This window comes from Salminus brasiliensis, chromosome 8, assembly GCF_030463535.1.
Source record: "Salminus brasiliensis chromosome 8, fSalBra1.hap2, whole genome shotgun sequence".
Lineage (NCBI taxonomy): Eukaryota > Metazoa > Chordata > Actinopteri > Characiformes > Bryconidae > Salminus > Salminus brasiliensis.
The window spans coordinates 42,463,239-42,489,236 of NC_132885.1; the positions used below are offsets into that span (position 1 = coordinate 42,463,239).

The 25,998-nt window shown below is 46.4% G+C and overlaps 3 protein-coding genes across 4 annotated transcripts in view; 2 read left to right on the forward strand and 1 right to left on the reverse strand.

Annotated features, from left to right (window-relative positions):
• Positions 1 to 8,550, forward strand: part of LOC140561456 (E3 ubiquitin-protein ligase SH3RF3-like) — a 123,588-nt gene extending 115,038 nt beyond the window's left edge. For both annotated transcript variants that reach the window (XM_072686677.1, XM_072686678.1), the window contains exons 9-10: positions 644 to 999; positions 4,020 to 8,550. In XM_072686677.1, the coding sequence (XP_072542778.1) occupies positions 644 to 999; positions 4,020 to 4,188 (525 nt within the window). In that variant the 3' untranslated portion in view covers positions 4,189 to 8,550. The remainder of the gene's footprint in view (positions 1 to 643; positions 1,000 to 4,019) is intronic.
• A 3,726-nt stretch (positions 8,551 to 12,276) lies between these two features.
• Positions 12,277 to 22,280, reverse strand: septin10 (septin 10). The gene is made up of 10 exons (XM_072685295.1): positions 22,160 to 22,280; positions 20,177 to 20,291; positions 19,263 to 19,458; positions 18,944 to 19,130; positions 16,774 to 16,935; positions 15,860 to 15,956; positions 15,174 to 15,342; positions 14,047 to 14,179; positions 13,380 to 13,558; positions 12,277 to 12,644 (listed from the first exon to the last, which is right to left on the reverse strand). Exons 1-10 carry the CDS (start codon positions 22,187 to 22,189, stop codon positions 12,629 to 12,631), a joined length of 1,284 nt encoding a protein of 427 aa, XP_072541396.1. The 5' UTR covers positions 22,190 to 22,280; the 3' UTR covers positions 12,277 to 12,628.
• A 601-nt stretch (positions 22,281 to 22,881) lies between these two features.
• The window catches only part of sowahca (sosondowah ankyrin repeat domain family Ca), a 121,744-nt gene continuing 118,627 nt past the window's right edge, over positions 22,882 to 25,998 (forward strand). The window contains exon 1 of the mRNA XM_072686684.1: positions 22,882 to 25,065. Coding sequence (XP_072542785.1) covers positions 23,034 to 24,710 — 1,677 coding nt within the window. The 5' untranslated portion in view covers positions 22,882 to 23,033 and the 3' untranslated portion in view covers positions 24,711 to 25,065. The remainder of the gene's footprint in view (positions 25,066 to 25,998) is intronic.

Genomic DNA, 25,998 nt, shown 5'->3' on the forward strand with positions numbered 1-25,998 from the left:
TTGCTCGGAGCTTTAGAGATAAGAACCAAAAACAAACAGGCTTACCGAGTTCCGGACTGAAGACGCTCCCCTTAATCAAAGCGGGACCCTTCATCTGGAGTTAGCTTTGTTGTTTTATTTGTATTCCATATTTATTTCAATACATTAGTAGTAGTTTAGATACATAATGAATTACATGGTAACAACATTCTACAGTGGAGGTGAAGGGAAGCAGACGTCTGAAGCTCTACTAAAAGCTCCTCACAGAAAGTTCTTCACCTAATGACGATGAAGACGCTGCCTGATGCCTGAGACACTGTTCTACCAGAGTTCTGAGAAGAGTTCGGCTCTAGAACCTGCTTTTAGAACCAGATCATTAAAATGGTGGAGGGATACATGCTGCAGGGTGTAGTGCAGCTACAGAAAGTAGTCCCTAAAGAGAACTGCATTAGTTCAGATTCTCTATTCACTATTTTACCTTCATCATCATCATCATCATCATCCATATAAAACTCAGAAGACTTGTGTAGCTGCACTGGTGGGTTTGGATAGGAGATAAATTATGGGCTGTATCTGTGTTGTAGTAGTCATGGCGACCGACGCCTGCTTCCATTCATTGGTAGGGTTCCCCTTTAACGTCTGATCTGTCTGTTGTTTCTCTCAGAAGGAGAAGAAGAGCAGTGGTCTCCTGAAGCTCCTCTCCGGAGCAGCGGCGAAGAAGAAGTCCCGCTCTCCACCGTCCGTCTCTCCAACACACGAGCCCCGCTCACCAGCGACCGACCCCTCCTCCTCCTCGTCCCCTATGCAGGGCGCAATGGCATCGGAGCTGCAGCCAGCAGGGCATGGCCGGGCAGGGTCCTGCCCCATCGAGAGCGAGATGCAGGGGGCCATGGGCATGGAGCCACTCCACAGGAAGTCTGGCTCGCTGGACCTGAACTTTGTCTCTCCGCCGGTCAGGCAGCCCTGCTCCTCCTCCCTGCTGGCCATCCGACCCGAACCCAAACCCCTGTCCCGCGAGAGGTACGTCACTCTACACTTTTAGCGTGCTGTGTGTGTGTGTGTGTGTAGGGGGCGGTGGTGGATGCTAATGACGTGGGGGTGGATCTGCTCGTGAAAATACTAAACTATCAGTGCTTTACGGACGCTAAGCTAGCAAACTTAATAGCAACCAGCTCACATTACAGATCACTCATGCTGACCACATTACTGGTAGCTACTGCTAAAATGCTAACTGCTACATAGTAAATATTTTTCTTTGCCTTTTTTGCCAGCTGCTCGATCACAACTATTTTTCACCATCAAAACATTTATTGATGAATTTTTGAACGCAGCTCCCGTAATTTAGGAAAATCTGTAAGATTATTTAGGAAAATTCATCATTTCTCTGACGTTTTTCGAGTCTGAAATGAAGGAACGTTGCAGGAGATGAATGTATTTATTACGTCTCTTTGTTAAAGTCCTTCAGCTGAAGCACGTTTCTGGAGTGGGAACGTTCCCCAGGCGGGAAAAATAAAGAGCAGCAGCGGTGAATGGGGAGGGGAAGAGAGGAGGCACCTGCTCGTCTGCTAATTCATATTCATTATTCATAACACATCTTGTTCTCTTGCCTGTTAAGCACCCGAAGCAGACACTCTCCGCCAAGCCTGCTAATAACAGCGCGAGGGGAGAAATTGATTTTATGCAGAGTCTTCGGCGCAGGCCTGCTTTATTACTGTTGCTTCTCCCGCATTAGGCCGTCACCCGCCGCTGAGAGATCTGGTAAAAGTGAAGAAATTAATATTTCTGATTGGTCTGATTCAGAACCGTCTACCCGTCCAGTTTACTCAGCTTTTAGAGGCTCTAAACGTCTGGAATAATTGTGTTTGGGCTCCACGGTTTACACTCGTCCCTTAGCGCTGTGCTCGGGGTGTCTCAGGATTAATGCAAGGGTCATGATGAGAGTCCGGCGGGAGAGTCTGTACCTTTTATGTACAAAAGTTTGTGGACACCTCTTCTAATGGATGAATTTAGTTATTATTTTAAGTTGCACCCACTGCCAACACAGATGTGCAAATGCACACACTCACAGCTTGTTAGGTGCCTCCAGAGAAGTTCTGCAAGTAGAATAAGTCTCTCTGGAGCAGGCTAGAGGGGTATAAAGCCCCCCAGCATTGAGCTGTGGAAGAACGGGGTTCTCTGGGATGATGGTGGAGGAGCTCCATCCAGTACTTTTGGGGACATCTGGGGATATCCAACATCCTGAACTCACAAACGCTCATCTTGCTGAATGTAATCAGTCAAATCCTCACAGCAATGCTCCTCCAGAATCTAGTAGAACGTCTTCTTCTCTAGACAGTAGAGACAGTTACTCCAACACAAGCAGGATCAGCTCTTTTTAATCCTCTGGATTTCAGAAGAAACTCTGCATGAGCAGGTGTCCCAATACTTTTGTCCATATAGTGTACCATGACTGATGTCTGAATGGAACTCCAGTCAATCAGCCACGACACGTTTGGTATCTGACCTGTGCGTCTTCGGTATACAGCAGGAGATGCCAGCTCGGCTAACAGTGCTGGCTTTTCACTGATTGCAGCGGTACAGCAGCTAAGCTCTGCTTCACGCGGCCTACAACCCAAAGGCGAGTGACCTTTAACCTGCACTGTAATGTAAACCCTCTAAAGGCCCGCTGCCTACGCTGCAGTGTAATTTAATGGGCCGCAGAGGGAACCGTCTTTCTGCAGACCTCATGCAGACGTTTGCTTTGTCATCCGTTTCTAAGGCTGCTTTCAGAGCGCCAGAGACGCAGCAGCAGGTTCTAGCTCCTTCTTAAAGCTCATACATTACCTGCCTGGCAGCTCACCCCCTCTCCACCACAAGAACCCCACTATCTTCCGATCCCTCATCCCCCTCCGGCCCCTCCTGCCTGCGATGAAAAACGAACGATTGATTTTTTTGTTGTTTTTTTTTCTCCTCTTTGCTGAAACGACTCGCCGCCAGCGGCTGCAGTGGACGGTAATAACACAGCGGCGCTCGAGCCCCGGGAGAGGCTACAGACATGATACAGCTTATAATCGCTGGGTCCAAATCCACGTCTCCCCAGGGAGAATCGATTGAGGAAACACACAGACACGAACAAACCACTGTGATCCAGCTGAAGGCGTGAAAATGAGAGACGCTATCTTCCAGACAAGTCCTGCGTTATAACCACATGCCATTATCTCTCTGTGTGTGTCTGAGAGAGTAATCAGTGACATCAGCTGATCGCCACACAAAGGTTTATAAGTGTAGATTGCAGCAATTATACTCAATTATAATTACCGTGGCCACTTTATTGGAAAACCCTACCTTGTGCATCCAATCAATGTTATAATAAAGTAAGTGGAAGCACAGGGTAGATGGATTAGGGCTGTATATGCTGCATCAGATCTTTAGCCGAGTCTCCTCAGTGGGAGAGTGTGTGTGTGTGTTATTGATTAGTGGTCATCTCTTTCCCCCGCGGCTCACCTGTCCAGTCTTGGGCTGTCAGATCCAGGAGAGCAGAGAGAATCTGGTGAAGCTGTCGCTCTCTCGCCTGCTTTACCTCGAGTAGAGGGATTTTCACATGTAGCTTCATGATGCAGCTCATAAATCTTCATCAAAGCTGACGCGGCAGCTCTGCAGTTTCAACACCGTCTTAGAGTTTGGTGAAAAATCGAAAACCCCCCAGTTACTCACCAAGACACGTCGGTCGGACTCTCAAGTTTCAGGCTGGAGCTGCGAGGCTGATGTAGCGAACAGGCACTGTATCAATTAGCTCTCTAGTAGACGGAGAGACCGGCTCTAAAGCCACAAAATGCTAAAGTCAAAATGCTGGGTGGGAAATCCCCCGTCTCAGCCTGAAACAGCACACCTATTATTTATCCAACCTACAGCTGTAGTGTTTGTTTCATACGGGCCAATTATTATTATTTTTTTTTTGTTAAGTTGATACGTGCGAACTAGAAAAGTGTAATTAAGGGGAGACTAAGTTAGATGTTGTTTACCAGTTTTCTCACCTGTTGCTCGCTCTCTTCTGGTTCTAGGTACCGCGTGGTGGTGCCTTACCCACCTCAGAGCGAGGCAGAGATCGAGCTGAAGGAGGGCGACATCGTATTTGTGCACAAGAAGCGAGAGGACGGATGGTATAAGGGGACTCTGCAGCGCACCGGCCGCACCGGGCTGTTCCCCGGCAGCTTCGTCGAGAGTTTCTGAGACGCTGAGGCCGGAAATCCCACCACAAGCGAACAGCTCTGAGCCGCCGATGTAGAGAGCGCCTAACAGCCGGGCCACTCGAGGAACATTAGTGAAAAAGGTTTACAGAGGTTCACCTGAGGCACAAAAGTGGCCGTCTTTACCCCCTGCATCCACTAGGGGCAGGGTTACCTCCTACGGCACAGTTACCCGACGAGCACAACGAGAAATGAGCAAAAGCGCTGATCAAAAATCAGATAAAGCCCTCCTTCCCCCTTTTATACAAACAAAGCCATTATTGGACGGACATACACACACACACCCACACACACCAGCTTAAGCTACACCTTTCATCCCAGGAAACTGCGGGCTGAGTCTCAGATGTTGTGCAAATGTGAAGTGAAACAGTGTCTCTTCATCTCCATCATGGTTAAAACGGTGTTGCCGTTCGCTGGAAAGCCACGAGGGACACTTCCTCTCCGTTCCAGCGAGTTTACACCATCTCAGACTTCTTTATAGTTTTTAATCAGTTCTTTAGAAAATACCCAAACCATCATTTGAAACCTTTAGTCATGCTTGAAATTGTTGAAATTGTGAAGGAGGGTGATTAAACTTGGTCACTTACCCAGTTCAGACAGTGTGGACCTGCTAGACGTTCAGGTGAATGAAAGATTAGAACCCCCAGAGTTCAGTAAGGCCCTGTTTACACTGTATTAAAAGGCGCCCTAGATCTGGACTAACGGAACCACGCATGGGATCTCGGATCAAGCGGTCCTGATCACGGGATAGTCAGACCTGCCCTGCTGTCAGAGCTACGAGCTTGTTCCATCAGCTGTGTTGAGTTTCTGTCCAGATAAGCTTTGGTCAGATTACACTTCTCACTAAAATGAATCAGATCAGACCTAAATTTACCAATACTGCACAAAAAGCACATAGCTAGCTAGCTTGCTCTCGCTCTCTCTCTCTCTCTCTCTCTCCTACTGTACGGTTTCTCACCCGATACTACTAGTGTATTTATTACACACTATCAAATATTTAAATAAGCCGTGTTAACCTTATTTAACACTGACTGAACTGAACAGGGAGAAGGGCGTCTCCGTCATTCTCACTCCGGGCCGGAGCGCTGCTGCTGCTGCTGCACTATGGAGGTTTGGTGGTGGAGCTGCAGGAGGAGAACCTCTCTCCAGAACTGCTGTGTAACGCTGCAGAACCCATAGAGTCATATTAGTGTAAAATCCTGTAGTGTTACTCTACCACCTCAGCCCACATGCTGCTCCTCCTTCAGATCAAGCTTCTGCAGCTCTCACACTGTCCAGAAATGCACGTGTACAAACAGGCTGTGTCAAAATAAAAGGTCACTAATGTAAACAAAGCAGGAACACAAAATACTTTCAAACTTTCAAAAGCTAAATCACTCTCCCTCTTCCTCGTCTCTTTTTTGCTGAGGCAAAAATGATCTGGTCTGTAATTCAAACTGTGATTTTTGTGATCAATCACACTGATTCTCAAACAATGCTGATTTAAGGTGCAAACTACATTTGAAGCTCCTGATTGGATGGCAATCTGACCCCGCCAAAGGACCACGCGTATCAGAAATTAGCGCCAAGTGTAAACAGGGCTTTGAACACAGACCCTACAGAACTGCAGAGAGCGACCCGGTTCCATAAAGAAGCACAAACCCTCATTCGGCTTTGTGGAACCACCGGGGAAGTGCTGTAGTCCCAGAGGAACCACACTGTACCCCTCCTCCCCCAGGTTACCCACCAACATCTCAATTAGAGAGGGAGAGCGAGACGTATCGCAGCTGTGCTCTGGAGGGCCACCGGGGAAACCGAATGTAGTGTTTTTGTAGACTTTTCTTTTGGCTGTTACATGAAAGCATCATGTTCTGAATGTGTCTTAAATATGGCAGTGTGATGACGTGTCTTCTCCCAGTTCGGTCTTCATGCTTGTTCTAAAAGCATGGCTTAGTGACTCTCGTGAAAAGACTGAACGCCCCCCAAACCCAGTTCATACTCACAAGCATACACACTTTCATCCCTCCGAGGACGAGAAGGGAAGGGAACGGACAGGGCGGCTGGGCGGGACGGGATATAAGAACATAATCGCTAATCTCTGCAACGGCCACAAAGCCCAGACGAGGCCAGCGCAAACTTCTGAGCCACCGTTGGCCGGCTGGGTTTCAAAAGAGCCGTCAGAAAGCACACAGAGAAGAAAGCACAAACAACCCGAAGTGCTACAGAAGAGCTTCTTCCTAAAAACGCAACCAGATAGCCTGAATCCAGAGGTGGGAAGATGTGGGCTGGTGCAGCACGTAGAGCCGTCCTGCAGCGCAGAAGAAGCCAAGAGGATTTCGAACAGAATCTCCGGAGCCACGTTTGGGTTTTACGATGAGGAAAGGAGAGGGGGTGAGGACTGTGTGGTCTAATCTCCGTAATCGTGCTAGAGACCGGCTTGGGATTGCTGTCAAACCACAGTGGATTGTGGATTTAGCACATTGGGCAGTGATTGGGGGATTGACAGGGATTACGGCCCACTGGTAAATCAGAAAGAGCTGAGATTAAAAGCCTCGCTTGCTTGGCGGTGGGTCTCTTTGTGATATTCAGGCTGGAGAGTAATTTCATCACCCATGATGGATCGCCTTGTCGCCGGACGGCCTCCGCAGACCCTTCGCAAAAGTGTCACGTTTCTCAGCAGTGGGCTGCCTTGATGCCAATCAGCTAGACCTCCTTCGAGCTAATGCACACACTGACGCACAACACGAACACAGCAACCGTCTTTGCCTCAGCCTTTCTGTACCACTTGGAAAGCTGCTAGACTTCCGACGGCCTTCTTTTGGCCTTTTACAACTCCCTACACCTACACCAGTGGTTCCCACCTCTAGCCCTGGAGTATCCGTGCCTTACCTTGTTTAGGTAGCTCCAGCACAGGTGACCAGCTGCTTGAGAAGCCCTTTCTGAGTTGAAGTGGGTGTGCTGGAGCCTGGAAACAAAAACATGCATGACACGGGTTCTGGACTGCCTTTGGACAGTGGTTCCCAACCCTTGAGCCCTTGGGTCCTCCAAGACATTCCTGTAAAAAGCAGGTATTCAGTTCTTGACTGCTTTGTTTGGGTGTGTTGGAAACCCAAAAAGATCCTTTAATGAGCCTTTAAATATCATTTAGGCATCAGTGGACATCCTTTCCATTGCCTTGGACAACTCCCAGTACTCCCAATTCTGCTCAGATTTAGCTGAGCAAAGCAATTAACCTGAATACTTGGTGCAAGAGAAAGAGAGGTCAGGGGGTGCACCCTAGGACTGGACTGAGAAACACTCACAGTAAAAGAACACAACCTCCAGGATCAGAGTGTGGGTTTGGTGTGAAATGCTCCGTGAACCCTGTTCTACAGTGGAAGTGAAGGGAAGCAGACGTCTGAAGCTCTAATAATAAAAGCTCCTCACAGAAAGTTCTTCACCTAATGGTGATGAAGACGCTGCCTGATGCCTGAGACACGGTTCTACCAGAGTTCTGAGAAGAGTTCGGCTCTAGAACCTGCTTTTAGAACCAGATCATTAAAATGGTGGAGGGATACATGCTGCAGGGTGTAGTGCGGCTACAGAAAGTAGTCCTTAAAGAGAACTGGATTAGTTCAGATTCTCCACTATTTTACCCTCATCATGACGACCGACGCCTGCTTCCATTCACCTCCACTGTATAGTGGGCAAGTTTCTCTATAGTGCAATTCTCCACAATTTCACAGCAGATCTTTCTAAATGACTCTGTGAGGAAATTGTGCAGAAAAGTTGGAAAGTGGAGGAACTTCTACATCACAAACTCACCCTGAGCTGAAGTGGGCGCGTTAGAGCAGGTACTCCGGGTAGCGGTACTCCAGGACCAGGACTGGGAACCACTTCCCTCGTGCTCTTCTGTCCCGCCTCACGTCAGAGTGCCACTCCTAATCCTTATCTCGTCTTTGCGATCTCTGTGCCATTGCCAATTTGCTCACTAAGAGCCAAGCACAAATGCATCTCCACGTTGGAGACGAGGCGCTACCGTGAGGACGTGGAGAGGCGGACCCTGGAGTTCGTCTGTCCAGGATGTTCCTCACTTGTGACCACTGAAAGATCTTTCAGAAGGGTTTTGGTTCATTGAGAACTGCATTGAGAAGAAAAAGATCTATATGAATATATAAATATAAAAATATATATTGTGAAAGCATATTTATAGGCTATTGGTGCTAGAGCTGAGACACTGAGGAGCATCGCCTCGCAAACTCACTCTCTGGTGACTTGGACATCGTACTCATTTACACATCGTCTTGTACTGACTACTCGTGATCTGTTTTTTGTGTTTTTTTCATGTCGAGTGCATTTTAGCAATAAATGCCTTTGTTTTAAAACATACAGTGTTGGCGTGTCCTCCTGTCTGTGTCCTTTGGTCAGTTAATCTAGGTGATGAATATAGATTTCTACTTCTACACAGAAACATAGGCGTAGGCCTGGGGTCATCAATTACAGTCCTGGGTATCAGGTCAAGATGACAAGCCTCAACAACAGTGACCGGAACTGACTCTGAAAATTTGAGCTCAAGCAAGAACCACTGAGACTCAATGAGAACCTCCCCAAGAGCATGAGGAAAAAACAATGAGCAGAACCAAGACTCCTTAAAAGGCATGAAGAACTCCAGAAGAAGAGGAATCCAGACTCCAAAGAGAGAACCTACCCCATACTATAAGGAAGAACCACTGAGAGGAACCAAGAGCTTGAGGAAGACCCACTAATGAGCCAGGACTATGTAGGCATAGGCTACAAGCAGTCAGCAGTGAGTAAACAGTGAAGAGAAGTTCAGCGTGGTCATAAAGGTCCTCTGAAAATCGGACCACCGCCAGGACCACCGCAGTAACAGAGGGTTCTGTAACGAGTCCCGAGAATGAATTGTGATCAAAGCTCATGTCAAAATTTACTCAGATCGACTGAACCCATTAAGCCCCGCCCGTCCGGACGGACCTGGATGTCCCGGCTGGTCGGGGCGGAGCAGCAGCTCCAGAGGCTCAAAGGGAAACTCAGACATGAAAGGCCTGACGCTAACGGCTGCTTCCCGGTCACACCGACTCAGCTTTGATCTGCACTTACAACAGAGAGACAGACGAACACACACACACACACACACACACACACCAGTAATACCAATATAAGGTGTGTTATACTGTAGAGATCAATGTTAGCAACTGAATGGGATTTTATTTATAGTCTACATCAGACTTAATAAATACATTTGTCATCTACGAGCCATCTATAATATATATAATCCACCAGCCAAGTCAAATGATACCTTATTATTCTAATAATTTGAACATAAGGCTTCATTAGTATTACTTGGGGCAACCTGCTGCCTTGTGTCCAGGGATTCCAAGAAGACCCTGGAACCACTGTGACCCTGACCAGGAAGACGCGCATAAGAATAAGATGGACAGTGTTACTGGAACTGTAGTGATTGTTAGACCAAAATCAAAGGTGTGAGGAAACTGCATCAGAAAGAAGGGAGGAAGACGAGGAGGACGCGGACAGTCTCTCTCTCCCCCTCTCGGTTTAGTTCTCCTCCTGGTCACTCTGTACAGGAGCTCCGAGACTCTTCCGTAATTGCAAATTTGAAATCTTCAGCTGGAGACCCGAGTGACAAACCAATTTCCGCGGCTCTCAGTCGGCAGAAGGAACGGATGTGGAAGCCTGTCGACGCCCATCTATCTAAATGCAAATGCAGATGACTCTACCCCGGGACAGCGAGGGCCAATGAGGTTCCACGGTTCAAAGTGAGAAATCGCAGGCGGGCCTGAGGAGCGTCGTGCTGCTAAATAAACACAGAGTTTCTCTGATATTTGGACACAGCTTTCACAGATCCACTCAGGATCTTCTACACGCTACATGTCCAAATGTCTGTGGACACCTCTTCTAATGAATGCATTCAGCTGCAGTCAATGCTGACACAGATGTGCAAATGCACACACACAATTTGTCTAGTCCCTGTAGAGGAGAAGAACTGCCAATAGAATAGGACTCCCTGGAGCAGATCAACATCATGACCCTACTGGCACCATGCTGCCTAATGCCAGGCGTGGGCTAGAGGTGTAGAACAATCTTGTAGCTGAATGCAATCAAATCCTCACAGCAATGCTCGTCCAAAACCTAAATCTCAAACAAAAGCAGAGAAAAACACTTAATACCCATGACTTCATGCGCATGGGTCTATATAGTGTAGAATAGAAGGGGAAAGTTTTCTTCAGGGACTATATTAAAATAACTATATTATAATAATAAAATTCTTCAGTAAAGGGATCAGACATGCTACTATGGCTCAGAAAGAATAAAAGCCCATGGGAGGCGGTTAGCTTCACCGCGTTGGCTCTGTGGCATGCTCTTTTTTATGCGAGGAGAGTCTTTAATTGAGAAGTGAGAGGTATCCGAGAGGTATCTGAGCAGAGGAGGAAGCTGAATGCTGGTGTTGACCTGTTTACCTCCCACCACTCTGAAATCTCACCGCTCTTCCTCCTGTTGCCCTAGCAACCAATCAGGGGCCTTTATGGAGCGTTACCTCATTCTGCTCCATCTTTATTGTTTCATAGAAAGCTGTCAGAGACCCTGTTTTTCAGGTGCGGAGGATTCTGGGAACTGAGCGCCCACACTTATTTAATCAGCGCTCTCCAAAACCCATTTGCTCGCGCGCCAAACCATCACCCGCACCTCCGCCGCTGAGGCTAATGGCCAAAAACCTGAACGAGTTTGTAACGGTGAAATTTCAGGAGCCACGCTGCTATCGATCCCCATCAAGCCAAACTGTTTCCCCCGGCCCTCCTGTGATCCTCCGCAAATTGTTTTTGTAAAAGACGTTATGTGGGTTAATCAGAGCCAAGCATGGACAATAACCTAGAGTTTGGCACCATCTAGTGTTCAGAAGCAGGTCGTCTGTAAAGAGGAGTTTCACAGGTCAAAACTGCAGTAGCAGCAGATTGTCCACATCTGTCCCAAACTGGATACAGTGATTTTTATTCTGCTGCACTCTATTCAATTCAACATGACTTATCCCGCTCTATGTAACAAACCGTGCAGTTGGACAGTGTTCGTTAAGCACAGATGATCTGCAGGATATGCTCAGAACAAGCTTACCGTTTATCAGAATTACATTTACTAGATATCAATTATTATTATTATTATTACTTATTATTAATAAGACCAAAAAGATAAAGAACAGGCTACCTTGCTAAATGCTTTTCAGGTGCTGACATATCCAAAATATTTATTTAAGTCGGCACTTAGGCCTTCCTCAGCGTGCTGATGACACCCCTGCCAACAGCATATACAGACCAAACAAAGGTGTACACCACCCCCTTAGTGACCTCAACAGATTGTAGGTATAATTCATCCTCCTAAAAAATATTTCAAATGATATATACAAAAATAGCGTTAACCAAAAACAAACAAAAACTGTGACGCCAAACTAATCAAAACACCCATTGCCTGAAATTCACACGGCCATATTGCAGACCCGTAAATGTAAACAAACCACTTTTGGTGTGAAACGCTCGGTTCTAGATAACCTCCCCCCCAGTCAGAGATGTGGTTCTACAGTGGAGGTGAAGGGAAGGGAACGTCTGAAGCTCTACTAAAAGCTCCTCACAGAAAGTTCTTCACCTAATGGTGATGAAGACGCTGCCTGATGCCTGAGACACGGTTCTACCAGAGTTCTGAGAAGAGCTCGGCTCTAGAACCTGCTTTTAGAACCAGATCATTAAAATGGTGGAGGGATACATGCTGCAGGGTGTAGTGCCGCTACAGAAAGTAGTCCCTAAAGAAAACTGCATTAGTTCAGATTCTCTATTCACTATTTTACCTTCATCATCATCATCATCATCATCACTCCATATAAAACTCAGAAGACTCGTGTAGCTGCACTGGCGGGTTTGGGTAGGAGATAAATTATGGGCTGTATCTGTGTTGTACCACTGTGAACGTGTTTGAGATAAACACTGAATTCGGCAGGGAATTTTGGAAAGTTTTTCCTATTTAGAACGCTCCGTAACACACATACTGTTATGAAAAGTACAAAATTTTATTTGTTAATAAAACATGCAGAATTTATATATAGATATCTATAGATCACATTAGAAAATAAATCAACGTGTCATTAATACGATTTCCCCACACTGTGATACGCAGTCACACATTCATTTAACAGCTGGCTTTTGGTGAAACACTGTGCTGCATTCTAGATATGAGACGACCACCTCCTGTAGAGCACTTCCTTATAACAGGTTGAAAGTAAACGCAAGTGTAGAGTGAAACGGTACCGTTAACATACGAAGAACAAAATAATCTGAATTACAGCGGCCGTACCGATCTACAGCGCATTTCTACACAGACTATCAATTCCATTATACAGCTCATTATGATCCACTGCAGGGTCCTAAAGGGCCTTTTCAGGTTCTTCACATGAATCCAGCACTGAAAAAAACAAATACGCCAAATGTAGGTATTGTGATATACACTGAGGAGGCGGAGCTACAGTCTCTCATTAGGGTGAATAATAATAACGCTCTAAATGTAGGTATTGTGATATACACTGAGGAGGAGGAGCTACAGTCTCTCATTAGGGTGAATATTAATAACGCTCTAAATGTAGGTATTGTGATACACACTGAGGAGGCGGAGCTACAGTCTCTCATTAGGGTGAATATTAATAACGCTCTAAATGTAGGTATTGTGATATACACTGAGGAGGCGGAGCTACAGTCTCTCATTAGGGTGAATATTAATAACGCTCTAAATGTAGGTATTGTGATATACACTGAGGAGGCGGAGCTACAGTCTCTCATTAGGGTGAATATTAATAACGCTCTAAATGTAGGTATTGTGATATACACTGAGGAGGCGGAGCTACAGTCTCTCATTAGGGTGAATATTAATAACGCTCTAAATGTAGGTATTGTGATATACACTGAGGAGGCGGAGCTACAGTCTCTCATTAGGGTGAATATTAATAACGCTCTAAATGTAGGTATTGTGATATACACTGAGGTGCATATAAAATAGTCAAATTGACTCAAACTCATTCATATGAAACATGTTTTCATACATAAATATAATCAATAAAATTAATGCTGTAATTAATTACATATTTGTGGCTTTGAGCTGTTTAATGGTACCCTTGTTAAAAATGGACCAATCAGTCGCACTCACTTCTTGCGGTCCTTGTCTTTCTTTATGTTGGCGTTGAGGGTTTGGGCGTGCAGCAGCTCGGCGGCAGCTCTGCGATTGCTGAAAGAGCTCATTTCCTCCTCCAGCGTCGTCCTCTTCTCTTCCAGCTCGCTCTTCTCCTCCGCATGCAGTCGCTTCAGCTGCTCGAACTTAGCCTGCAGCTGCCAGAATGACCAGCAGAGGGCAGCAAGGACATGCAGGAAAACACAGCAGCCAGGATTCAGCAACTAACACTTGAAAGCACTGCATGTGTACCGTTCAGATGTAGACAAACGCCACCAGTCAGATCTTCACTTATACTGTATGTGAGAAAAAATGCTGAGGACGAAGCTTTATGTTTTTACTAGAGAAACGTAGACACCCAGACTCTCATTCTTGAAGATAATTGGGCTTAAAACATTTCAGATGGGGCTAATAGAAGGTCATCATCCACATTTTACACTTGACGTCCGCTTAGAAAATTTAAGATAGAATTAGGCTCACAAGTCTCACCAACTATTCAGTGGCACACCAACTCTGTGAGGATCAATTAGTATATTTTTTACATTCATGTAATATGGGGCTGAATGTGTGGGGACAACCCTCAGATTCAGATTTCTGTGATCTTGCCCTTTAAATGAATATTTAAATGTGGGGTTTGCCTTCATACCTCTTTCTCAGCTTCTTTAAGCTCTCCCTCTTTCTCCTTCACTCTCTGAACGAACGTTTGCTTCATGTCCTCCTCTCTCCTCTGCAGCTCGGCCAGGAACTCCTGACGCTTCTCTTCGTACGTCTGCTGAAGGCTACAGCACACAAACACACTGCGTCAACTTCACCACCAATTTACTCCAATTAGGGAATCACACCAGTTCACATCTGATCCTGTTCTGTATCGGCTGCTTTCTGACCGTTTCAGCTCCAAAAATAAAAGTAAATCCTGATTAAAGAGTAAAACAAAACTGTAGACTTCTGTAAGACAAAGCGTTTCAGGGTCTCTTCACCTTTATAAGTGACAGATTCCTTCATTTACAGAGAGAAAATCCCTTTAAAGAAACATGCTCTTCACAGAAGAGAGCTTAATTTAGTGAACTGTGCTGTAAACAAGCCTGTAGTCTGTTTAAACGAGCTGGACATCGGCTGGATGAGGAATCTGGGGGACTTCTAAGGAAATCTGAGGAATGTCCTGAAAAATGAGGTCAAATTCTCAAGCTCTGCGCCTCCACACCAGAGAGGAACACTAGGTTCACACTCGGGAAACAGGAAAGTACCAGAAGTTTGGAATCTTGTGTAAATAAATAATGTCCAAAAGTTTGTGGACACCATGCAGCTCCTTTAAGTTGCACTCATTGCTGACACAGATGTGCAAATGACTTGTCCCTGTAGAGAAGTACTGCCAATAGAATAGGACTCTCTGGAGAGAGACCTATTGGCACCATGCTGCCTAATGCCAGGCGTGGGCTAGAGGGGTATAAAGCCCCCCAGCATTAAGGAGCTGTGGAGCAGTGGAAGAACTGTGTTCTCTGGAATGATGGTGGATGAGCTCCATCCAGTACTTTTGATTAGGGAGAGTTTGGGGGGGGGGGGGGGGGGGGTGTCATCCAATATCTTGACCTCACTAACACAGGGTTGCTAAATGCAATCACAGCCTCACAGGTGTGCCAATAATTTTGTCCATATACTGTATATCTAAGACAAACCGGGATGGTGCAGTGACAACACAGGTCAGGCGAGTTTACAGGAAGCACTGGGATCAGACAGAGATCAGGTACTGATGGGGAAGCCTGGTTGTGCCGGTACCTGACTGGTTTGGACTCGGGGTCCGTGTCCTTAAATCCCATCTCCTCCAGCTTGCAGCGTCGGTAGAGCTCATAGTGCCGCGTGTGTGTCTGCTCTCGCAGGTCCTCCATGTTCACACAGATCAGCATCTCCCGCAGCTTCACAAAATCACAGTGGCTCTCGTTCTCCACTGAGAGAGAGAGAGAGAGAGAGAGAGAGAGACAGACACACTAAACAGCCTGTATATTCCTTAGTCAGTGAGATGCTAGGCTAACATTGCCAAAAGCTCCTTTAAGTTGCACCCATTGCTGACACTGATGTGCAAATGCACACACACAGCTTGTCTGGTCCCTGTAGAGAAGTACTGCCAATAGAATAGGACCCTCTGGAGCAGATCAACATGAATCTATTGCCATCATGCTGCCTAATGCCATGCGTGGGCTAGAGGGGTATAAAGCCCCCCAGCATAGAGTTGTGCAGCAGTGGAAGAACTGTGTTCTCTGGAATGATGGTGGAGCTCCATCCAATCTAGTAGAAAGTCTTCTTCTCTGGACAGTAGAGACAGTTACTCTAACCGAAGGACCAATTCAGTTTTTGTGACACTACAAAAACAATGCATTTACAATGATGATTTTGCAGCGTTGTTTCCCTTTAAAATACCATAATCAGGTAGTTTAAGCATAACTTCAGAAGCTGGGTGGTCTTACCTTGCACCACGCCCCAGGGGTACTGCCTGGCCTTCACCATTTTGTTCCCAATGTTCACCTCCTCTGTGCTCCCGACAACAGCAAACGGCAGGTGACCCTACAACAGCAACAACAACCAACTCAAGCAGAGCTCGTCTACATGTAGCTGTGAAATCTCTGCATAATTAAGATGCGAACCGAGTCGTTCAGAGCTCTGACTGAGCTCATCTCCAACTCTCAAAGCAATGGAGGGATTTAGAAACACTGGTGGAATTCTCCTTTAAACCGATGTTCTTTGTAAGGCAAGCTAGAAACAATACAGTGAACAAAATTCAGACTGCTTCATACTTCACGCTCATATCCATATTTATAGAGAATAGTGAGACACAGTGCCAAAAACTACAAACGCTATATGGACAGAAGTATTGGGACACCTGTTCATTCACTGTTTCTTCTGAAATTATTAAAAGAGGGTATTAAAAGAGCTGATCCTGCTTCTGTTGGAGTAACTGTCTCTACTGTCTAGAGAAGAAGACAGTCTGCTAGATTTTAAAGGAGCATTGCTGTGAGGATTTGATTGCATTACGAGACAAGAGCGTTAGTGAGGTCAGGATTCTGAATGACGATCACCACCCAGTCTTATGCTCCTCAACTCATCCCATCCAAAAGTACTGGATGGAGCTCCTCCAGTTCCAGTTTCATTCCAGAGAACACAGCTCCTCCACTGCTCCACAGCTCCTCAATGCTGGGGGGGCTTTATACCCCTCTAACCCACGCCTGGCATTATTAGGCAGCATGGAGCCGATAGGGTCATGATGTTGATCTGCTCCAGAGAGTCCTATTCTATTGGCAGTACTTCTTCTCTACAGGGACTAGACCAGCTGTGTGCGTGAGGGAGATTTGTGTTTTGGGACAGTGATGTTCCAGTAGCGTACGTTCATGGTCGTGTTGACCTTGGCCACGGTCTCGTCATCAATTGGAAACTGGTAGATCTGGACGCCGTTGCTGACCAGCTCGCTCATGATTTTGACCTTGAACTTGTGGAGCTCGCTCTTGGAGATGGTGTCCGCTTTCGCTATGACCGGAATGATGTTCACCTGAAACAGCATACAGGACAGACGGACAAGAGGAAGCAATGATTTTTGATGAATTACTTAAAACCTGCTTCTAACAATTTCAAAACCATTCAATGATGTAGAGGTCTGGACTCTGGGGTGGTCAGTTTATTGTTAAGAGAACAGCAGCCCCCCCCCCTTCTTCAAAAGAAAGATCACACACAATCTGCCTTTGACCTCAAAGTCAGATTTGATGCCTACAAACTTCTCCTTTAGTTTTACACTGGAGCTGATTGTAGCTAATGAGGCTAAAGCAGCCGTAATGGTGTCGTGTGAGGTGTTAAGTAGCGTGTAACATTATGCTTATGTTGTTTCTGACACGGTATCACTCGCTGTTATCTAGAACATCTGTAAACTATCATTACATCATCTGCTACAGTAGCCTCCTAGCTCCAGTATAAAACCAAAAAGCACCAAACAACTCGGCAGATTTGTGGTAAGAAGGATAAACTGTTTCCTGCCTCTCTGTGTTCTAGTAGTCAGAGCACCCTTGAGGCAGGTCCTAAGGGGTAAATGGCAGCAGGTGGTGCTCCTGTTCTGCACGTCCCAGCGTTTGGGACAATAGGGCCGTACAGGATGAGGGTCTGTGTGCAGAACCACAAGAAACCTCAAACAGCTAAAATTAACTTGTGTTTTTTCACAAAAATGCAACTTCTCAGAAAAGACTAAGCAGAGCGTTCTCACCAAGCCACCAACTACAGTGAACTGATCCACTGATGGAACCCACTGCACTGTACAAGCGAGCCTTACAGTACAGAGACCAGGACTGCATGAGAAACACTCCACTGCTTAGCATTTAACCAAAAAAGGAGGAGCAACAGTCCTGGTATTTACCATAATTAAGAAAAGCCTAGCCTGCATTACTGCCCTAATCAGTGCAGCTACACTAGAGCTGGGCAATATGATGATATTTTATCATTGCGATATATATATATTTTTTTAATAACAGTAAGCTTCTCTAATCATATGGAGGAGACTGTTAGTGCTGTATAAACTCTGATCAGCTGCAGGTTTCATTACTAACAGTGACATTAGTACATTAGTACTATTAGTAACATTTAGATAAAGAGCAGCAGATGTTGAGTAGAAATCACTGTGTTCACAGTGAGAGGATCTGATAGTAGTTTATAAGAATCTGCTGCTACTGATGTTTTTTTAGTCCCTGATTACATGGATCATAATAAATATCGTGTATCGCAAATAAAAGTCTTTACATATCGTGATATAGTATTTTTACCAAAATCGCACAGCCCTAATCTACAGCATAGCTGCGTGTGTGACCTCCGAAACTTTCTACATGTTTGAGGAGAATCGTCTCATCCAGCGCTCCATTTCAATGGAGGGGAACCACTGAGTGAGAGAGCTGTGTATTAGGGTGTTATTGCCACTGCAATAAGTCAAGCAGGATGAACACGTTTGATGGCTCCTACATCCTGCAGGTGAGTTAATGTTGACTGCTGCTTGTAGGCTGAAACTATATGGACAAATGTATTGGGACACCTGCTCAGGGTCTCTTGTCTTGTCACGGTCATTACTGCAACACAAAAGCTGTGTGATAGTAATGACAGGTTTTCAAATGCAAACTAAACCTCCTAAAACGAACGTCTTACTGTTTTCTGTTGATGTTTTCTGGCCGTAAAACATCAGTAGAGCTCTACAGAATAAATAAATACCTGGATTTCTGCACGGCGCCAGTCGGCTAAAAAATGTAAAATAATTAAATTCCATACAAGCCCAGTCTTGGCCATCATTAAGGTCTTTAGTTTAAAGCATGTAAACACAGTCTTGCCATAATTAAAACGAAATAATTTGAATGTTTTAAAAGATAGGATGTTAAAAAGAGCAGTTTTACACAGTTAAAAAGGCCGTCTGTGCGGTCAGCACAGCGCTGACCCGACCTGAGAAAAGCAAGCTCTGGCGGTCTCTGAGAACCTGATTTGAGAACCACTGAGGTAAAGAACACTCTGCCCGCCTCACATCAACGCCTGACCTTACTATCCAGCTTCTTCATGGTGACCAGGTCCAGGGATTTGAGGGAGTGGCCAGACGGGGCGATGAAATACAGGCAGACGTGGATCCTGGAGTCGTGGTAGTTATGAAGCGAGCGCTTGATCTTCAGCTCCTCTTGCAGGTAGGACTCGAACTGAGAGTCGATATAATCCACAATGTGCTGATAGCTGTGAAAGACACGGGAGAGGCCGTGAACACTCCTGCATACCGTCTTTTTAAACGATCAGAACTCTAACGGGATCCAGTTAGAACGCCACAGGAACAAAACAACAGAAACCACAGTGAGCCGCTCTCCTTGCCTGTGCTGCTTGTTCATCTGGTCCCCAAAGCCCACGCTGTTGACCACGGTGAGTTTTAACCGGACGTTGCTCTCCTGAAGATCATACGTCTGAGATCTCAGCTTCACCTTCGGCTCAAAGTGGGAGGCCTCATAGTTCTCGAAATTGGTGTTGAAGAGAGTGTCCATTAGCGTGGACTTCCCAATACCGGTCTCCCCTGACAGAAAAACACAAACAGACTAATAAGAGCTAAAATAGAGTTAAATAATCAGCCATAACATTAGGACCACCGATGAGCTGGTTGAGGGTGGATCTACATGTTAGGCAGCGAGTGAACAGTCAGACACTTTGACAAGAACCAGACTGTGATGTTCTAGACGATGACTGGATCAGCACATCAGGCAGGCCCTCTGGGTATTTCAGGCAGGCATGCAGTGGTCAGTCCCTACCAAAAAAGTGCTCCACATTGTGAGGTAGAGCCACCGTGGATCTGACATCTTGTTCTAGCGCCTCCCACAGATACCCACACAAAGAGAGCAAGGCCAATGGCAGCTCCCCATTACACATCATCTTGTGCTGCAGTAGAACTTGTAGGCGTCTCAGGTTGGTGGCCTGTTCCTCACTGGACCACCATTGGTAGGTACTCAGCACTGCTGACCAGACGCCACGGCAAGCCTTGATGACTCGTTTTTTAGGAGATGCTGTGATGGTCCATGACTGTGATCTAACCCTCATCAAAGTGTCCCAGATCTTCACTCCTCCAATCTCTCCTCAACCAACACGTCGAAAATGAGAACCGACTGTTCTCTTACCGTCTAACAGAGAACCCACACCGTCACATCATCAACACTATCATCTTCATCTAGGAGGGGTCATAATGTTTTGGCTTATATTTCTGCAGAGGTGTGTATGGTGTTCAGTAGATGCGCTCTTACCAATGCAGAGGATGTTGAAGCAGAAGCCCTGGGTCGTGGACTTGTTCACCAGCTGATCTGGAAGACTGTCAAAACCAACATGACCCGTCAGAGCGAGCGGGCGAGCATTCTTCTCCTGCAGAGAGAGAGAGAGACAGAGAGAGAGACAGAGAGAGAGAGAGAGAGAGGAGAGAGAGAGAGAGAGAGAGAGAGAGAGAGAGCAAGAGAGCAAACCCATTTGACACTGTCAGCTCACTTTAAAGGAGGCCATTGTTACGACCACTTGAGACATTCTGTACCGTAATCGAGAAACAATAACGCCTCTGATACAGAGAGAGAGAGAGAGAGACAGAGACAGAGAGAGAGACAGAGAGAGAGAGAGAGACAGAGAGAGAGAGAGAGAGAGAGAGAGACACCGACCACAAACACACTCCTAGGCAGATTTCTGTGCCATATACACTATGTGGACAAAAGTATTGGGACACCTGCTCATTCACTGTTTCTTCTGAAATCATGGATATAAAAAGAGCTGATCCTGCTTCTGTTGGAGTAACTGTCTCTACTGACTTTCTACTAGATTTTAAAGGAACATTGCTGTGAGGATTTGATTGCATTCAGCCACTAGAACTTTAATGAGGTCAGGACGTTGGAGGATGATGATGTTCACCACCCAACTCATCATCCCAAACTCATCCCATCCAAAAGTACTGGATGGAGCTCCTCCACCATCATTTCAGAGAACACAGTTCCTCCACTGCTCCACAGCTCCTCAATGCTGGGGGGCTTTATTACACCCCTCTAGCCCACGCCTGGCGTTATTAGGCAGCATGGAGCCAATAGAGCAATAGAGTCCTATTCTATTGGCAGCACTTCTCTTGCAACTTATGGGGTGTCCACAAACATTTGGACATGTAGTGAGTGGATTTTGGTCTATAAACACTATATAAGCCATAATAATCCAAACCGGTTGCGGATGTGCTGCTTTTAAAAATAGGAATTTAATGCATTTCTAAAAAAGGTTTATTTGTCAGTTAAACATTAATAAAAACGTAAAAGTATAGTGTTGTAGTTATCAGGTGTTTATTATGTTAAACATGGGGTTTATTGTTGGTTATTTTGTGTACTTTCACAACGTGCTTTTAAATAAAATTACTTCATTATTTGAATGTTAATCCTGTGATATTTTACTACAAGTATTTTTAACTGTTACTCTGTTACTCTGAACTGATCTGGGTAAGATATATTCACTAGGTTAATGAGCTATAGCTAATTACAATGAAGTAAAAGCTGCTAAAATTAACTCTAATTATTAATTTATATTAATAATAAGAGTTCATTTTAAATATTAAATTATATATATATATATATACACATTATATAATTGTAAATATTAAATTATATTTATATATAAATAATATAAATTATATAATTGTAAATATTAAATTATATATATATATAAATAATATAAATTATATAAATATATAAATAATATAAATTATATAATTGTAAATAATTATATATATATATATATATATATATATATATATATATATATATATATATATATATATAATTACTCTAATTATTAATAAATCATCAGTTTTGACCACTTACTGCCATCTTACGTGCCTGAGAGTATTTATTTATTATTTATTTATTAGGAATTAAAGCAAAAATGCAGTTGAATTCCACTTTTGGCAGCTTTTTTAATATTAGTTTTGTTACTTTTTTATTAGACAAGCTGAAGTTGAAGTGTAGTGCTACTGAAAATTGTAACTTACTAGAAAAGTAAGTACTTTGACCAAATTACTTCGTAATATTGTGGGGAAACGAAGGAGCCCCATCAGCACCCAGTCCCCCCGCAGCGCTCCAGTCAGCTATGCTACAGCTAGCGCTGTTCAGCCCCAGCCGGCGGGGCGCCTCCCGCACCCGCCGCTTCAGCCCTGAGGTAAACTTGTTCTCTTGCTCGCTCACACTTCGGCTGAGAGGTGGACATTAACTCACCTTCTGGCGAAACACATCGAAGGACGCCATCTGTAAACCGGAGAACCAGCGCTGACTGCTCAAGCCGTCGGGCTCAGTTTACTGGCAGACGGCTAACGGCCCCAACTTTCTCCCAACGAGCTCCAGCTGATGCCGAGGCCGAGCGCAGGGAGTGTGGGTTGAGCTGTCCAAAATGAGGTGGATCTGCATCCAGTGCGAGTGTAAATCCGTCCTTTTGTGTGCCTGTTTATGATCTGTTATACTATTCTAATCATCTTAATGCACTTAAACCGAGGTTTGGAGTGAAATCTGAACGGACTCGCTGTGTTTACGCGTTGTTTTCACTTAAATTAGCCTCGACCCCCCCCTCTCTTCTCACACGGAGTGAAAGTGGTACGCTCCAGCCTCGCCTCCCTCCGCTCGCCTTGTTGCTATGCAACCGGGCTTCATTTCGGCTCCGCTGTGAGAAGCCGTTATTAGGTCGTATCCCAAATAGCGCTGTACTCCCTAAGTAGTGCACAAATCCCTAAGTAGTGCACAAGGCAAATCGTGAAACTGGCGTTAAACGTTTAAATGTTTTAATCAAATGTTTTAAACATTGAAGCATTTAATAACCCACGGCTGAAGATAATTAGAAAGTAGGGTCTAGCACCCTAGAACGTGTTGCACTACGAAGGACGCAAGGCGCAATTTGGGATTCAGCCTAATTTCGAAGCGCCAATATGGGCGACAGAGGAGGCTAGTTTCACGCCTGTAGGAAGGCACTGCGACCCCTGTCTGGCATCTTTACCACTTGTTCGTGTTTGAGGGGAAACGCAGCGCTGCTTTAGATGAGGGAGGACGGGATGTGACACTTACTGCATCTGATACTCTGCTAATAAACAGCACAGGCAACATGGCCACGGAGTGCACCCAGGAGGCCGTCCTGGAGTTTCTGCTCGAGAGAGGGGGGCGGGTGAGGAATAAGGAGTTGACAGAGCATTTCAGAGGGTTCCTCACTGGGGAGAAGGACAGGAGTGTGGCGAGGGAGACCTTCAAGCGGTTTGTGGACAACATTGCCTATGTCAAGCAGGAGGACAGGGAGAAGATGGTGTGCTTAAGGAAGAAGCACCGGGAGATGAAGAGGATGAGGGATGGGGAGAGCGCTCTGAGAGGAGGCCGGTATAATGCACAGGACAGGACAGAGGACAGTGGGTCATCTGCTGGAAAGGAGAGCCTCCTGAGGTGCGATGCAGATGAGAAGCCCGGTCCAGAGTCTGAGAGGATGCCCTGTGGGTCTGTGGGTGATGATGATGATGATGATGATGATGATGGCGGTGGGGAAGGTGGCATGGACGTGTCGGAAACGGTGGTCGACTTGTGCGTATCAGACATTGCACTGGTTGAAGTAACCGGCTCCGATGGCTCTGTAGGTGTGATAGACGAAGACGGGAAGCACCGTGGAAACGGTCCCGGGACTGTCAGAGAGGCATGTGAAGCTGAGCGTGATGCGATTGAGGTCACGCCCTGCCCCACTTCTGGAACACTGGCGGGTGTGGGTGAGGCCATGGGTTGCAGAGGGGCTCTCGCGGCTCAGCTCTTAAGCCGACGGCGAACCTCTCGGGGGTCTCAGCGAAGCCTGCTGGCTGCTTCAGACGATGGCGCGAGCGAAGGCGACTCTCTAGGCGCCTGGGTGGCAGAGGCTGGCACGCCAAGGAGCAGCCGAAGAAGCTTTGTGGAGCTCATGATGAGCAGCTCCCCGCAGGTACGGCGCAACCTGATGCGCAGGGGCTCGCAAGGCCAGATGGCGGCCAGGCGGCGGGAGTCTCTGAAGAGCGACGGGGATTCGGGCTCCGTGCTGTCCTCAGTGGACGAGGACTGCGCCTCTGTAACTCTGGACCCTCTCGAGCACGAGTGGATGATGTGCGCCAGCGATGGGGAGTGGGACAGCCTCCAGCGTCTGCTCGACTGCGAGCCAAGTCTCGTCACCAAGAAGGACTTTGTGACCGGCTTCACGTGCCTGCACTGGGCCGCCAAGCAAGGCAAGCACGAGTTGCTGGCGCTGCTGGTGGCCTTCGCCCGGAAGCACTCGGTGCCGGTCAACGTGAACGCCCGCTCCAGTGCTGGGTACACCCCCCTCCACCTGGCAGCCATGCACAACCACGTGGAGGTCATGAAGCTGCTGGTGGGCGCCTACGATGCGGACCTGGAGGCGAGGGACTACAGTGGGAGGAAGCCCTCCCAGTACCTCGACCCCGCGGTGGCGGGGGACATCCAAGACATCGTAGGAGCTTGCAAGGACTCGGACGGCGAGAACGCAGAAGGTGGCCCCGGGCGCTGGCGCCTTCCCAAGGTTCTTCAGTCCAACCTGAACCCGCTGAGGCTGCTCAACCCCCTCGAGGAGCCCGCAGCCGACGGCCAGGCCAGGCCCAAGTCGCTGTACCGCAAGGCTTCCATCGGCAGGATGAAGCTGAACAGAGGCAGGATCCGGACTCAGATCGTTCACAGCACCTCGTTCAGAGAGACGGAGGAGGGCAACCGGTCCCTCAAGAGCCCCGTCAAGTCCAGACCCGTGTCCAACCTCTTTGGATAGGTGCAGAAAGCCTCGCAGCGAGGGCTTCCTTTCCTGAATTTGTCCCACTGGTACCTCTTGGGTGCTGACAGCGCAGCATTGTGTCACCCCCTGAAGCATTCACGCGGCGCTAAGCTGCCTGTTTGCTAATGGGCTTAGGCGCGGACACGCCCGGATATCCCAGCACTTCGGCCTGTTCTCGTGTCCGAATGAATGAACAGTGAAGCTTTAGCCTGTGTGAGAATGTGACCCGTAGGAATTAGCCCTTCTGGACCAACGCACTTGACACTTTGATGTTAAGGTGGAATTTCACTAATTCAATTAAACGGTTAAGAGGTTAATGAATTAAGAAATTCACATATTCACACCAGTGGAGGTGAAGGAAGCAGACGTCTGAAGCTCTAATAAAAGCTCCTCACAGAAAGTTCTTCACCTAATGGTGATGAAGACGCTGCCTGATGCCTGAGACACGGTTCTACCAGAGTTCTGAGAAGAGTTCGGCTCTAGAACCTGCTTTTAAAATCAGATCATTAAAATGGTGGAGGGATACATGCTGCAGGGTGTAGTGCAGCTACAGAAAGTAGTCCCTAAAGAAAACTGCATTAGTTCAGATTCTCTATTCACTATTTTACCTTCATCATCATCATCATCATCATCATCATCACTCCATATAAAACTCAGAAGACTCGTGTAGCTGCACTGGTGGGTTTGGATAGGAGATAAATTATGGGCTGTGTCTGTGTTGTTGTAGTCATGGGGACCGACTCCTGCTTCCATTCACCTCCACTGTACAGAGATCAGAGTGGGTCAGTTTCTCTACAGTGAAGCTCAGTTTCACACCGGACCTCCGACTTTTTGTGATGGTGGAATTCCCCTTTAACCCTCATATGCCAGTACGTCACTTTATGAACCACAGAGGCACTCGGACCCTCATTATGCACATCGCCTGCTTTGACCCTGTTGTAGTTCTCGCGCTGTGCTGGTTGGATGATGATGATGATGATGATGATGATGAGCGGTGTGCCTTTAATGCTGCTGTGTCTTCCGGTTCCTCCGCTGTACTGGTGTTGCTGGTGGCTTTAGATGTGTATTAATGCGTCAGTGTGAACAACAGTCAGGACTGTTACACGCCCGCAGTTTATCCGCTGGTGTCGTACATTCTTTATTATAATGCACTTTTTATATATTTCTAAAAGTCTGAGTTTTATGAGCTTGTTTAAAAAATTAACTGTGAATGCAATCAGATTTCCTCCTGTGGAAGAAAACAGACCCCCCCGACCCCCCGACCCCCCTGCTTATTCCATACTGT

What these genes read in the sequence shown, in the direction of transcription:
- septin10 (XM_072685295.1), bottom strand. Translation starts at nt 22,189, where the DNA reads ATGGCGTCCTTCGATGTGTTTCGCCAGAAG. An exon ending in TGAAGAAGCTGGATAGTAAG is followed by an intron (nt 16,936 to 18,943) that starts GTCAGGCGTTGA and finishes ATGCTGTTTCAG; the next exon opens with GTGAACATCATTCCGGTCAT. An exon ending in TTAAAGAAGCTGAGAAAGAG is followed by an intron (nt 13,559 to 14,046) that starts GTATGAAGGCAA and finishes TCATTCTGGCAG; the next exon opens with CTGCAGGCTAAGTTCGAGCA.